Raw genomic sequence first — 13485 nt, forward strand, 5'->3', positions numbered from 1 at the left:
ATTTAAAGACTTACTCAGCCTAACATTCTGAGCTTCTATAGAACACATTCTAGTTAGGGTAAACTGCTTCTTTTTTCTTACCAATAACAGAAACTAGAGAAATTAACAACAACAACAAAACTCCTGAGGCCTTTATAACATTTTGGAGAGGAATTTTCCTGCAAAAACTAACGGTATTATTGGGAGCCCTTATAAGCAGCAAGGTGCAACAGGATAGAGTGCCAGGCTTGGAGTTAGGAAGACTCATCTTCCAGAGCTCAATTCTGGCCTCAGACACTTACTAGCTGTGTGACTCTGGGCAAGTCATGTAACTCTCTGCCTCAGTTTCCTCATCTGTAAAATGAACTGGAGAAGGCAATGGCAAAAAACTCCAGTATCTTTGCCAAGAAAAACCCCAATAGGATTATGAAGAGTTAAACCCATCTCAACAATAGAAGTCCTTTTTCTCCTTTTAGATTCTATATGTCTTCAAAGGCAATAGTCCAGAAAACGCTATGGTATTTTAGCAAAATTTTAATTTCATAGTGTTAGTAGTTTTTTAATACAACTCTTTTAACAGGAATACTACACAATTACACAGTAAATAAATATTAATATAATGATACTGTGATAATTAGATAGTGTCCCTGCATACAATGCAGCTTCTGTATAAGAATCACTTTGCACACACTTGGGATCTAAGTTAAATAACTCATGTCAACTAGTAGAGGAGAGATAAAGCCCCAACTCTGTCCCACATCACTCTAGATAGAGATTTTCCAATTACTTGGAGATTCTCAGGATTAGGGCACAGTGAGAATTCTTTCTCTGGACCAAAAAGTATGATAGAGGGACAATTTGTGCTAAAGAATAACCTCAGAAATTAGGGCTGACTGTGATGGGAAGGAAAGCAGTGTTAGTTTAGTAGGGTCTTTAGGGATCTAGATAAAATTAGGTTCTTCCAGAAATACCAGAAGTCCCTAGGGGGTCTTGAATCGAATACCAAGTCTGGTTATACCCTTGGACCAAAAAGGAAAGAGACCCTTAAAGTTGTCCTAAAATGGTCTCCTAAAAGCATGCACTAAATTTTCCAAATTCTTGTATCCAAATGGGATACAGTCATAGGATCCTAGAATTGAAAGAGAACCCAGAGTTGACTTAATCCAATCCTTATTTAAAAAGCATGAATCTCCTTAAATTAAGAGAGTTTTTGCTATTTCGCAGTAGAACCAATTCCATTTCAGGACAGCTCTGATTCCCAGAAACTACATCAATATACTGAGCTGCAATTTGCCTTTAACTGTACCCTAGTTCTGCCCTCTGTGACCACCTGTTATAGATATAATCTTTTTTTCCACATGATAGTCTTTTAAATATGTGAAGATAGCAATCACAATTTCTCTAAGGCTCTTCTTCTCCGGGGTAAACATCTCCAGGTCATTTAAGTAATCCTCATCTAAAATGGTTCTGAACCTCTTGTTCAGGTTAACTGTCCTTTTCTCAATGAATTACAGTTTATTAATTTGTCTCTCTTAAAATGAGAAGCCCCAAACTTAACAGTACTTTAGATATGTTCTGACAGGCAGAGAGCACAAATAGAACTATTATTTCCCTTATTCTAAATATTAAAATTCTTTTAATTCAGCCTAAGATCTTCTTTATTAAGCTATATAGCGTGTGCACAGGTGGATAAAGTGGAGTTTAGAGACAAGAAGGCCTGAAACACTTACTATCTGTGGAATCCCATGCAAATCACTTAACTTCTCTCAGTCTCTAGTTTTCTCATCTGTAAAATGGACATAATGAGTACCTACTTCAAGGATTGTTTGGATCATTTGTGATAACCTGTGCATGGAGTTTGTAAACCTTAAAGCACTATAAAAATATAATCTTGACGGAGAGGCTTCCTCAGTAGAACTAACTGGCTAGAAATGCTTGCTTTTTCTCCATTGTTTGGGGAGAGCATTTCTAAACTGTATTCAGGATGTATACACTCCAGAATGACCTCTCAGGTTCTTTTATTGACTTCTCCTTGATGGTGATAGTGATTCTAAAGTGGGTTTTCTTAAAGGATGGAACACTTAGGTAACTTAATGGTACTCTCAGGCCTGGTTTAGAATTCATAAGCAATAGTCTCTGGAATAATTAAATACTGATGGTTTTCCATCTCCATTTAAGAAGGACTTAGTCTTTAAAAAAAGATAGACAGGTTATAGACCTGTGATTTCACGGATACAGGGAATTAATTCCGTGATGAGGAAATTCTCTCCTCCAACAAAGGTTGACACCTTGTCGGCAATTTACAATTACCTAAGTGGAAGTTATACTACTTGGGCAGAGACACAAAGAGAGGACATGTCAGAGATAAGATTTGAACCCTTAGCCCCAAAACTGGCTCTCTTTCTCATCCTGCCACACTGCCTTTTGGGAACATTGATTAAGAAGGCTTGAAGAGTCTAGAATTCTTTGAGCTTACCTATCAGAATCACAGGTCTGATTCCTGAGTTACTCAGCAAGTTTTCAGGAACAATTACAGTTTCCCCTGCAGGAATGGGTCGAGGTTGTAAAATTCCAGTTAACATAGACTGAGGAACGGGGACAGATAAAAGGGGCTCTGCAAAAAAAAAAAAAAAAGGGAGGGGGGAGGAAAAAAATCTGTTTGTTAAAGAAAGTGAAACACAAATAAATCTATCTTTTCCAACCACCAATAATATCAAATTGAAAGCATTAAATTTTCTGCAATATTTTAAAAAATTGTTTATATGTTTTTTGTATGACTTTCACATGTATAATTGACATCATATTGCTTGTCTTCTCAAGGGCAAGGGAAAGGAAGGAAAGAATTTAAGACTCAACATTTTAAAAAAGAATGTTATTTTTACATATAATTAGTAATTATTTAATAAAATAAAAATTTAGGAATCTAAAAAAAATTGCTAAATTCAAAGTCAGTAATTCTTCTATATCACCATAGAGAGAGACAGATAAAAACAGAGAGACACACACAACATACAGAGACACACACAGAAAGACAGAAAAAAAGAAGGACAGGCAGAGAGAGAAACACATATACACACATAGAGACAAAGAAAGAGTGAGACAGAGGAGGGGGGGAGAGGGAGAGAGAGAGAGAGAGAGAGAGAGAGAGAGAGAGAGAGAGAGAGAGAGAGAGAGAGAGACGAGAGAGAGAGATCGATCCAGGGAGAGGGAAAAAGGAGGAGAGACAGAGGGACAAAGAGACACACACTGAAAGACAGAAGCACAGAGACACACACAGAGAGAGAAACAGACTGACAGAGGCAGAGAGAAACAGAGAGATAGAGATAGACAGACAGAGATACAGTGAGAGAGAAACAGAGACAGAGAGCATATAAAACTTGTGTATATATGAGACTTGCCCATGCAATAGGGGTTCCTAAAGACATAACTGGGCATTATTTTAATCGAAACCTATTATTTTCAATAAGCAAACATAACAAAATAAGTAGCATCACATTATATGAGTTCTGAATCTTGTTAGAGATAAAACCTGGAATCTACTGATATAGTGAAAAGAAAAAGCAACACTACTTGTCAAGAAGATCTTTAAAATCAGTTTCCTATTAAATAGTCTCACCAGTTCTTGCAAGAGGTCGGACTGTAGGAACAGGAACAACTAAAGCAGGTGGAGGGACAGGCGACCCAGGATACCATCCCCGGTGTCGTTTCTTTGGTGGCCCTGAACTGGACATGGATGCTGTGAATATAAGAATAGAAAACCAATATTTTAGAACAAAAATCTCAGTGGTTTCAGAAATCAGCACTGGTCTGTCATCCAAAAATGTACAAAGTGCCAAAGGATGAGAGACTTTAACAATGATGGCAGGATGCACAGACTTTAAATTTGGAATGTAACTTTGATTTAAATGTTATAATAGGTAAGAAGTGCTACATAAACGTGATGTATTGTCATTATTGGCCTTCTAGGACGGCCAAAAAACTACCAAAATTAAGCCTATCATTTCCAGCCTCCAGTTTGGTTTTCACGTACCTTGGTCTCCTGCAGCAAAGCCAGGTCTGGGCGACACAGAATGAGGCACTGGGCGAGCGGGGGTGGAGCTGGATGTATTTGTTCTCCCTCCATTACTACTGTTCCCATTAGCAGCATCTGCAGGACACCATGGAAGGAGAAGAGAAGCTGGTCACCACAATGTACATATCTGCTAGTGATCCAGAGAGACTGGATTCATATGGCCAACATCACGTTGAAGGAGTCAAGGTTGACATGACATGAGGCAGTCTAGATAATTTAAATTACCTGCCAAGATGTATCAATTAAGTTAGACTGGATCATTAGCTGTTCATTCCTATTCTACAGACTTAGAAAAGTCATATATATAACAAGAACTCTGAGGGTGATCAGGAGTTGGAGAGCCCTTAAAGATAATATAAAATTAAATTTTTCTGGCAAAAAAAGTTATTCTAGACAGGTTAAGTGGGGCAATGGATAAAATGTTGGACTTTGAGTCATGAAGCCTCAAGTTCAAATTCTGATTCATACACTTACTAATTTTGCGATACTGGGGCAAAGGACTTAACTTCTGTTTGCCTTAATCTTCTTATGTATAAAAATGAGAATAATAATAGGATCTCCTTCTCAAGGAGTTATAAGTTGCTATTACTACTACTACACTACAAGAACCATCATTATCACCAGTACCACCACTATACTACAAACTACTGTTATTATCTAAAATTTCAGTGTCTTCCTGCTTATAATCATAATATATTATCATATATGGTTATAATTATTATAATATATGCATATGTCATATATAAAATCATATAACTAGGAGGTATCCCCCCAGGAGTATAAAACTATTAACAGATTGTCAATTACCATAATGTTCTACCCATAGGCTGGCCAGAATCATTATTAAGGCTAGTTGACCATTGTTCCTCATCGTTTCTATCCTCTTGAATTCCTCCCAGAAAAGTGCTGAATTTCAGGTAATAAATTCCCAACTACCTTAAGGCATGGTCCAACTTGGTTGCAACCAATCCCCATGTTAGTGTAAGCTACAATAGCTTGTGGTAGGGGCATTAGATGATGTAGGAAATGGCTTCTAATGATAGAATTTAGCTTAAAATATAATTATGGTGGGCTCTTAACAGAAAAAATCGCCTAAGTATATTACCTGAGAACCTCCTCTTCTCTCCTCAAGTGTGTTATGATACTCCATCCTTGCACAAACTCAAACAAGGATCTTGCCCTGTAAGTGCTTGACTTTTCACATCATCTCCTACTTCCTCTTCCCTTGCTCCCTTCTCTGATGAGGAGGTATGGCCTTTTGTCTTGTCTGGGCTAAGCTAACTCTTTATGTGTGCCTATGATCCCACCTCTTCCCATCTTATTCAGGAAACTCCTCTTCCAATCATCCTCTCCCCATCCTTTACTATTGCTCTCTCTCTGTCTACTAGTTCTTTCCCTATTGCCTACAAACATGCCCTTTCCATAAAAAAAGCAAAAAACAAGAGAATATCTTTAAATATTAACAAACCTTAAATGGTATCATCCTACAGCTCTTCTTTCTTTTAATCCAAAATTCCTTAAAAACAATGCCCCTCCCAAAATGTCCACATTCATTCCTCCTCTACCTTTGCAATAACTCTTTTCTAACTCTTTACCAATTTGGCCTCTGACTTACTCAATTGGAAGAGCTCTTTTTAGAATTTACTAGTCATCTTTTCTTTTCCAAATCCAATGGTCTTTTCTCAACACTCATCCTCTTGAGTCTTTTGTAGCATCTGACACTGTTTACCACACTTTTTTCTTGTATGCTTTTTTTCCTTTGGGTTTTTTAAAAATACTGTTCTTCTTTTTAAATTTTCATTTCCATATAATATCCCTTAACTGTGGATGGACCCCTCAGGGCTCTTTCACATATGTATATGTGGGTATATATGAACACATATTACATATACAAATATTATTCTTAAATTTATGCATATAGTCCTAATCTTTCTTCATTGCTCCAAGTATCAACGACTTCCTATTATATATTTCAAATTCTCTACTCTCTAGGTATCTCAAAATCCAAGGTGTCCAAAACAGAACTCATTATCTTTCCCCCCAAATCTGCCCCTTTTCTAAACCTTCCCTTTCCTGAAAAAGATACCCACCATTCTTCTAGTTATCCAGGTTAGCAACCTTAGTGCACCATCCCTAACTTTGTCCTTTCCCTCATTATATGACTATATACCATAAATCCAAGCAGGTGCCAGAGCTTATCATTTCTACCTCCACAACACAATCTCTTATCCATTCCCTTTAATTCAACATATCAACATTCCTTTTCATGTTCTCATCACCTTCTGGATTATTGTAATAGCCTCCCAATTGTTCTCTCTGCCTCAAATATCTCTTACTTCTATCCATCTTCCATACCCTTAACAAAATGGGTTTCTAAAAACACAAGTCTGACTGTAGGAAAACCATGGAGAACAGCTTGAAAGGGCACTGGTTTTGGAGCTGATTGGCCCAGGATCTTATCTCTGATATTGCATTGCCTTGGACAAATGGCTTAAACTCATTGGGTCTCAATTTCTTCAACTACAAAATGAGAAGACTGTAATAGATGGCTTCTGATCTCTTTTCCAGCACTGAATCATGAGCCTATCCATTATACTACTCCCTTAGACAATAAGCTCCTTTAGCTTCCTATTACTTCTAGGATGAAGTATAAATTCCTCTGTTAAATTTAAAGCACATCACAAACCAACCCTCCTTCTTTGATCTTTCTTGTCCTATTATCATTACTTTCATAGCATATATTATAGTCTAGCGAACTGGTCTTCTCATCAGGTCTTATCTATAGTATTCCATAGGGTAGCTAAGTCCTAAAAATGGTCACAAAGAGTTAGACACAATTGAAAAATGACTGAACAAATGATACGTTATCTCCTATCTCCACCTTCATGTCTAAAATAGACTTCATCTCACTTCTGCCTTTTATAATTGCTAGTCTCCTTGAAAGTTCAGCTGAGACATCACCTTTTACATGAAACCTTTTTTGAGCCCTTCAGCTGCTACTGTTATTCCTCTCCAATTTTCTTTTATTAATTTTGAATATGCTTATTCTGTCTGCTGTCCTCCTTCTTTAAATTATAAGCTCCTCAAGGACAGAAGATAATTCACTTTTGTCTTTCAATCCCCAGCACTTAACAAAATGCCTGGTGCATAGTATGTGCTTAATATAAATACTTGTTGGATTTTAATGAAGTAGAATATCATGAAGAACAAACACACAGTAGGAAGAATAGCAGTAGAGATACCCAGAAGTCTCCAGGATCCCAAAACAAAAATGAAGATTGCAGTAAAATCTATATCTTAAAATGTCTACATACAAATGCACAAAGTATAAGGTTTTTTTAATGATAAACTAGAAAATCTTAACACAAAATTGATTTCATAGCTATCAGTGAGATTAAGTAAAATGGAACTCATGGTAAGAATACTGTATTTGAAAAAGAAGATGACAGATAAAAAATGAAAAGAAGTGGGAAATAGCTAACATTTTTTGTTGTTCAGTCATTTCAGTTTTGTCCAATTCTTCAAAAGCAGAGAACAGTTTTCTAAGAATTGGGTCAAAATGAGCCTAGCATGGGAAACTAAGGACCACAAAAAGATAGAATTCTAAGGTTTTCTTTCCAAGAAGGGAAAAGAGCCATTATAAGTAGGGAGATGGGATTATGAAAACTAAGAATGAGAAGGCATTGATACTCAATGATTAATTTATTTATATCTAAGATAACTAAGAGTATGGGAAGAAAATATGTATCTGTTTTCATGAATAAAAGCCACTAAACTCAGATGAGTTACAGGCTAGAGTATTAAAAAAAGATGAATGTGATGGCCAACTAATATTTTTAAACATGAAAAAGAGATGAAGATGAAACAAATATGTGCCACAGAAATAGAAGAGAACAAACTTTGTTCTTAGTTTTTTAAATGGAGGTGCGAACTATAGGTAAGAAAATATGTTTAATACCTGTCCAAATTCTGGAATTTAATGTTATTATAAAGATGGTTAGTCAACATTAGATAGGGAGTTAGTGATGAAAAAGAACAATTATGATCTTTTTCATTTTTTTCTTTTTTGACAAAACTACCAAACTGGTGAATCAAAGGAATACTGTGGATATGGCTTAACAGGATTTTTTAAAAAGCATCTGGTAAAGTCATTCATATTGTTAGTCAGGAAAAGAAAGATGTGGACTACAAAATTATATAATTATCTAAATTAGAAATTTTCTGAAAATCCTAATACAAAGAGTCGTCATCAATGATTCAATGCCAACTTGGAATGAGATTTCCAGTGGAGCTCACCAGGCATCTCTACTTAGTTTTATATTATTTCACGTTTAAATCATAAATTGGATATAGGTATAATTACTTACCAAATATACAAATGATTCAAAGCTAACAATCTGAATGGAAAAGTCAGGACCCCAAAAGATCTTGGCAGCCTAGAATACTGAGCAAGCTTTAAGATGAAATTTCACAATGATAAATGCAGAGTCTTACAAGGCTTAAATAACTTCACAGGTACAAACTGGGATGGCAATTTTTGTAAAAAGATGTGAGGGGTTTTAGTGGGCTCCAAACCCAACAGAACCAAGAATATAATGACAATATAACCAAAAAAGTTAAGACTACCTGAAAATAAGTATAGCGTCCAAGACAAGGGTGTGACTATCCAATACTTTGCCATGATCAGACCATATCTGTAATTTCCTATTCTTGAAGTCCCTTTTTAGGAAGGATATTAATGAATTGGCCAGATGAGGGCAACCAGGATGATGAAGGGCATGAGATCATGCCATATGAAGATGGCTAAAAAGAACTTGTGATATTTAGCCTGAAGACATTACTTAGAAGAGTTATGATAATTATCTTCAAGTGTTTGAAATGTGGTCATGTGGGAGTGGGATCAGGCTTATTCTCCTTGGACTCAGAGGTCAGAACTGCCTTGGGGAACAGTGGTTTCCCCAGCACTCTAGGTCTTAAAGAGAAATAACCATCATTTCACGTGCTGTATATGATATTCTTTTTTCAGGGAAGAATGGATTCTGATGGACACTGAGATCCCTTGCACACTTAGATTTTGCATGATTAGATCCTAAAACTTATCTCCATTTCAATCCTAAAAATAAACACTGTTGTAAATCACAATAAGATAGCTTCCCTGGTGGAGGTATATTCTGTTATTATATCAAGTTAAGAAAATAGAATCCATGTTAGAAGCAAAGGAAATCTTTTCTTTCACAGAAGTTGAAATTGGAAGAGACATAATTCCAATATAATAATAGCTAGCATTTATATATAGTGCTTTAAAGTTTGCAAAGAGCTTAACATATATTATCTCATTTAATCCTCACAACAACATTGGGGACTCCAATGCTATTACTGTTCTCTCTTTACAGATGAGGAAACTAAGTCTGAGAGGCTAAATTCTTCTTTAGGATTACACTATTGAATCTAAGTTATTATCTAAAAATCAACTATTTTGTTCACTGTTCTACCTAGCTACAGAAGTATAATTCCTTCATTTTACAATGAGAAAACTTTGTATATAATTTTGTCTATAAAGAGATTAAGTATTTTGCCCCAAACTGCCCTCAAATTAATATAAACTAAGACTTGTCAATCTGATTATACATTCTTCTGAACAAAGATACAAAGGGCTATATAATATGACTTAGGGAACAGTTAAGTAGTCCTATATGCTGGGAAATTGATAGTTCTCTGTCTCCAGACTTCATCCAAACAGTATCATTATCATACCTGAGTAGTCACTTCTAAAGCTTTGTGGGGTTTTAGTCCTGGAATCACAAATCTAAGAGGCTCATGGAGAGAATTCTAGCTCTCCACTCATCCTATAACAACCTCTAAAAATTATTGAAAGCAGTGGAAAAAGTCTTTGAGGTTCTTCTATAACAAGGACAACCAAAAGGCCTTGAGGACTCACTGACAGAGGAAAAAATATCTCTTTGGAAGAGGAGAAATTGGAGGAAGCAATTCTCTGAGCATAATGCAGAGGACACAAGGCTTCAGGTCTCTAACTCTCTCTTTCCCTCTTTTTTCATTTGACAAACAGGCATCTATCTATTTATCTATTTATATTTACATATGCATGTCTTTTTGCTCTTTTCAATTAGTCACAAAAATTACACAAAGAATTCTTTTTGGACTATGGTTTTACAGGAGAATTGAAATAACAAGGAAAACATTACCTGAAGCGTACGTCTTCCCTACAATCTGCAGAGATAAAGCCAGTGGTTTCACAAGGTTCTTGTTCCTGGGCAGCTCTTGAGTTCCACTTAAATTAACAGCAGAATTAGCTGGACTGAGGACTGGTGAGTCTTTAAAAAGAAAGAAGTTTTCTCACTAATAATATTTAAAACAATAGCTGACTAGTCAAAATAAATCAAATTAATAAACTTAATGAGGGCTGGGCTGGTGGGGAGTGGAGGAAATACATGCATGGTATTTACTGATGGCAATGAAAATTATTAACACAGTCTTTTTGGGAAGTAATCTGGTATGTACAAAATGAGTGATGAAACAAATCCCACCTTTTGAGCACACTATTGCAATACAACCTAAGAAAAAAATTTAAAAGAAAAAATATCTACAGATTGCTTTTACTTATACGATTATATATGTGTACCCATGTATATACAAACATATATATAAACATTTATGTGTATTATATCAATATAAATGTATACATAGCAAAACAATTAGAAACCATCTAAAGTTCCAAAAGTGGGGGAATAGAAAAATATATCAATATGGCTATTGCCATAAAAAACTATGAAAAATCTTAAGTAATAAGAGGAAAAGAAGGAAAAGGGAATAAATAAATAAATATCTGTATATCACCTACTATGTGCCAGGCACTGTGCTAAGTGCTTTTACAAAAAATATTTCAATTGATCCTTATAATAATTCTACAAAGTAGGTGCTATTATTATCTTAATTTTACAATTGAGAAAACCAAGGCTACAAAGCTTAAATGATCTGCTCAGCATTTCACAGCTAGGAAGTATTAAATATTCAAGGCGATATTTGAATTCAGATCTTCCTGAGTCTGGGGCCTGTGCGCTATCCATTACACCATTTAGCTACCCCAGCATGTCTCTGTGGAATGCTTCTGCAACGCCTCTCTAGGTGTAATGTCTCTGTTAGATGGGTTGCTTAGCTGGTCTACTAGGTTTTGCTCCTTCCTACCACCTGACTTTCTTGAATCCAAAATCTTGAATGATTTAGATCTAGATTTAATTTATTTAGATTTAGATTTAATTTCTGTAAATTTCAGTGTTTAGTTGTTTTATATATATATGTATATATATATATACTATCTATTAAGATATATATATGATTCTGTATACACATATATGTATATAGAATCATTAAAATGATTATTTAAACAATTTTCTCTAGCTCTTTCTACTGGGTTTTATTGGTATTATACAAAAATGTTGATGTTATATTGGATTGCTTGCTGTCAAAGAGGGAGTGGGGGAAAGGGATGGAGAAAAAAAAATTGAACAAAGTTTTGCAAGAGTGAATGTTGAAAACTATACTTATGTTTTGAAAATAAAAAGCTTTATATAAAAATAAATAAAAATAAAGTGTTGATATTAAAAGCTCCGTGTATGTGAACTTATTCCATATTCTACAACTTTGCTAAAATTACTGTTTCAGCTGAATTTTTGACTTACTAAAGTTTTCTAGATAAATTATCATATCATTCCCCAAAAGTAATAATTTTGATTCTTCTTCACCTATGTTTATTCTCTCAATTTCTTTTCCTTTTCTAATTGCTATAGCTAGCAATTCTAGCACTATGTCAGAAAGAAGAAATAATAATGTATTAAATGCCAATGGATGTGTTTCATTTACCCTGATCTTTTTTGGAAAGAACTCTAGCTTATCCCCATTATGGATAACGCTAGCTCTTTGTGTTATGTTGCTTTAGCTTCTTTGAAATTTTTTTCTATCAAATTTTTGTATTATATAAAGGACTGCTTGCCATCTGGGGGAGGGGGTGGAAGGAGGAGGGGAAAAATCAGAACAGAAGTGAGTGCAAGGGATAATGTTGTAAAAAATTACCCTAACATGGGTTCTGTCAATAAAAAGTTATTTAAAAAAAATTTTTTTGTATTCATGTCCACTATGCTTTTCTTTCTCTGTTTTGACTCTACCTGCTTTCAATATCAAGATCATGCATGTCATGAAAGGAAAATTTTTGCTGTTTTTGCAAACTCTAATATTGGAATTAACTGTTCTTCATTTGATAGAATTTACCATGAATCCCTCTGATTCTGAGATTTCTTATTTGGAAATTCATTGATGTCTAGTTCAACTTCAGTTCTCTTCCATTAATTTTATTATTTTAAGTTTTTAAAAATAACCACTAATTTTATTTATCAGTTCTATGAAAAGTTTCATGAAGCTAGGCAAAAAATAGTTCAAAAATATTCTTTATTTCTTCATTTGTTGTGAATTTCCCTTTTTATTTTGGAACTTAATTTTCTTCTTTTTGCATTTCAATCATATTAGCTAATTGTTCATTTATAATTTTTAAAAGCTCCCAGTTCTATTTATTTTTCAAACATGTTTTTTGTTTTCTATTTTGTTAATCTTTTCTTTGTCAGGATTTTTATTCTGATGTTTAATTGAGTCTTTTTAATTTGTTGGAGTTTTTCTAGTTGTATGCCCAACTCAAGACAGTTTACTCTCAAGAAACCATTCCTTGTTTGAGATAAGTCAAGAGGAGATAAAGACTGTTTTTGCTAGCTAGAGTTTTCAAGGTTGAGCACAGACCAAAATTCGTCTCTGACTTTGAAGTAGGAGGGCAACTTATTCAGCTAACACAGGAAACAAGCCAAGGGATTGAAGGTCAGAGACTCCTAAGAGAATTACTAATCCAACTCCTTTGAGAGCTTGAGAAAAGCTTACTAAAAGAGTGGTTTTATTTTTAGTATTAGAAATAATTCAAAATAATTTTAAAAATAAATTTAAACTTAGTTTTCTATCTCAATTAGTTAGTTACTTCTTCCCAGAAAATCTGAGGGGTTTTTTGTATTGCTATATTTATTGCATTGTAAACTTCAAGGCATTAAATGATCCTCTGATGGTTATGTAACACTCCACTCTAGAGCTGCTTCCCTCTCCCTTCATACTTAAAAAGTGAGAATTTTGGATGGGAGAACAAATGAGGGGGTACCAGGCTCAAACTCAAAGGAGGTAAATGATATTGATGCAAACATGACTCCTTCCTGTGATTGGATTTCAAGTCCACTCATCTTGTATCACACTGGACAGTCTGAGACTGAAGGTGATCAGGTAGCCAGCACAAAATTAAAGAATTGAGACCGGAGAGAGCATTAATGCTCATGAGATCCAGTTGTCGCCAGATATTAAAATTCCACACTGGCTGAGCTGAGATAATTAGC

At 34.9% G+C, this 13485-nt stretch overlaps 1 protein-coding gene across 1 annotated transcript in view; it reads right to left on the reverse strand.

Annotated features, from left to right (window-relative positions):
* Positions 1 to 13485, reverse strand: part of GREB1L (GREB1 like retinoic acid receptor coactivator) — a 140203-nt gene that overhangs the window by 71237 nt on the left and 55481 nt on the right. Inside the window, exons 7-10 of the mRNA XM_051970360.1 lie at positions 10255 to 10383; positions 4010 to 4126; positions 3596 to 3715; positions 2456 to 2593 (exon numbers count right to left, since the gene is read on the reverse strand). Coding sequence (XP_051826320.1) covers positions 2456 to 2593; positions 3596 to 3715; positions 4010 to 4126; positions 10255 to 10383 — 504 coding nt within the window. The remainder of the gene's footprint in view (positions 1 to 2455; positions 2594 to 3595; positions 3716 to 4009; positions 4127 to 10254; positions 10384 to 13485) is intronic.

The sequence above is a fragment of the Antechinus flavipes genome, chromosome 1, assembly GCF_016432865.1.
Source record: "Antechinus flavipes isolate AdamAnt ecotype Samford, QLD, Australia chromosome 1, AdamAnt_v2, whole genome shotgun sequence".
NCBI lineage: Eukaryota > Metazoa > Chordata > Mammalia > Dasyuromorphia > Dasyuridae > Antechinus > Antechinus flavipes.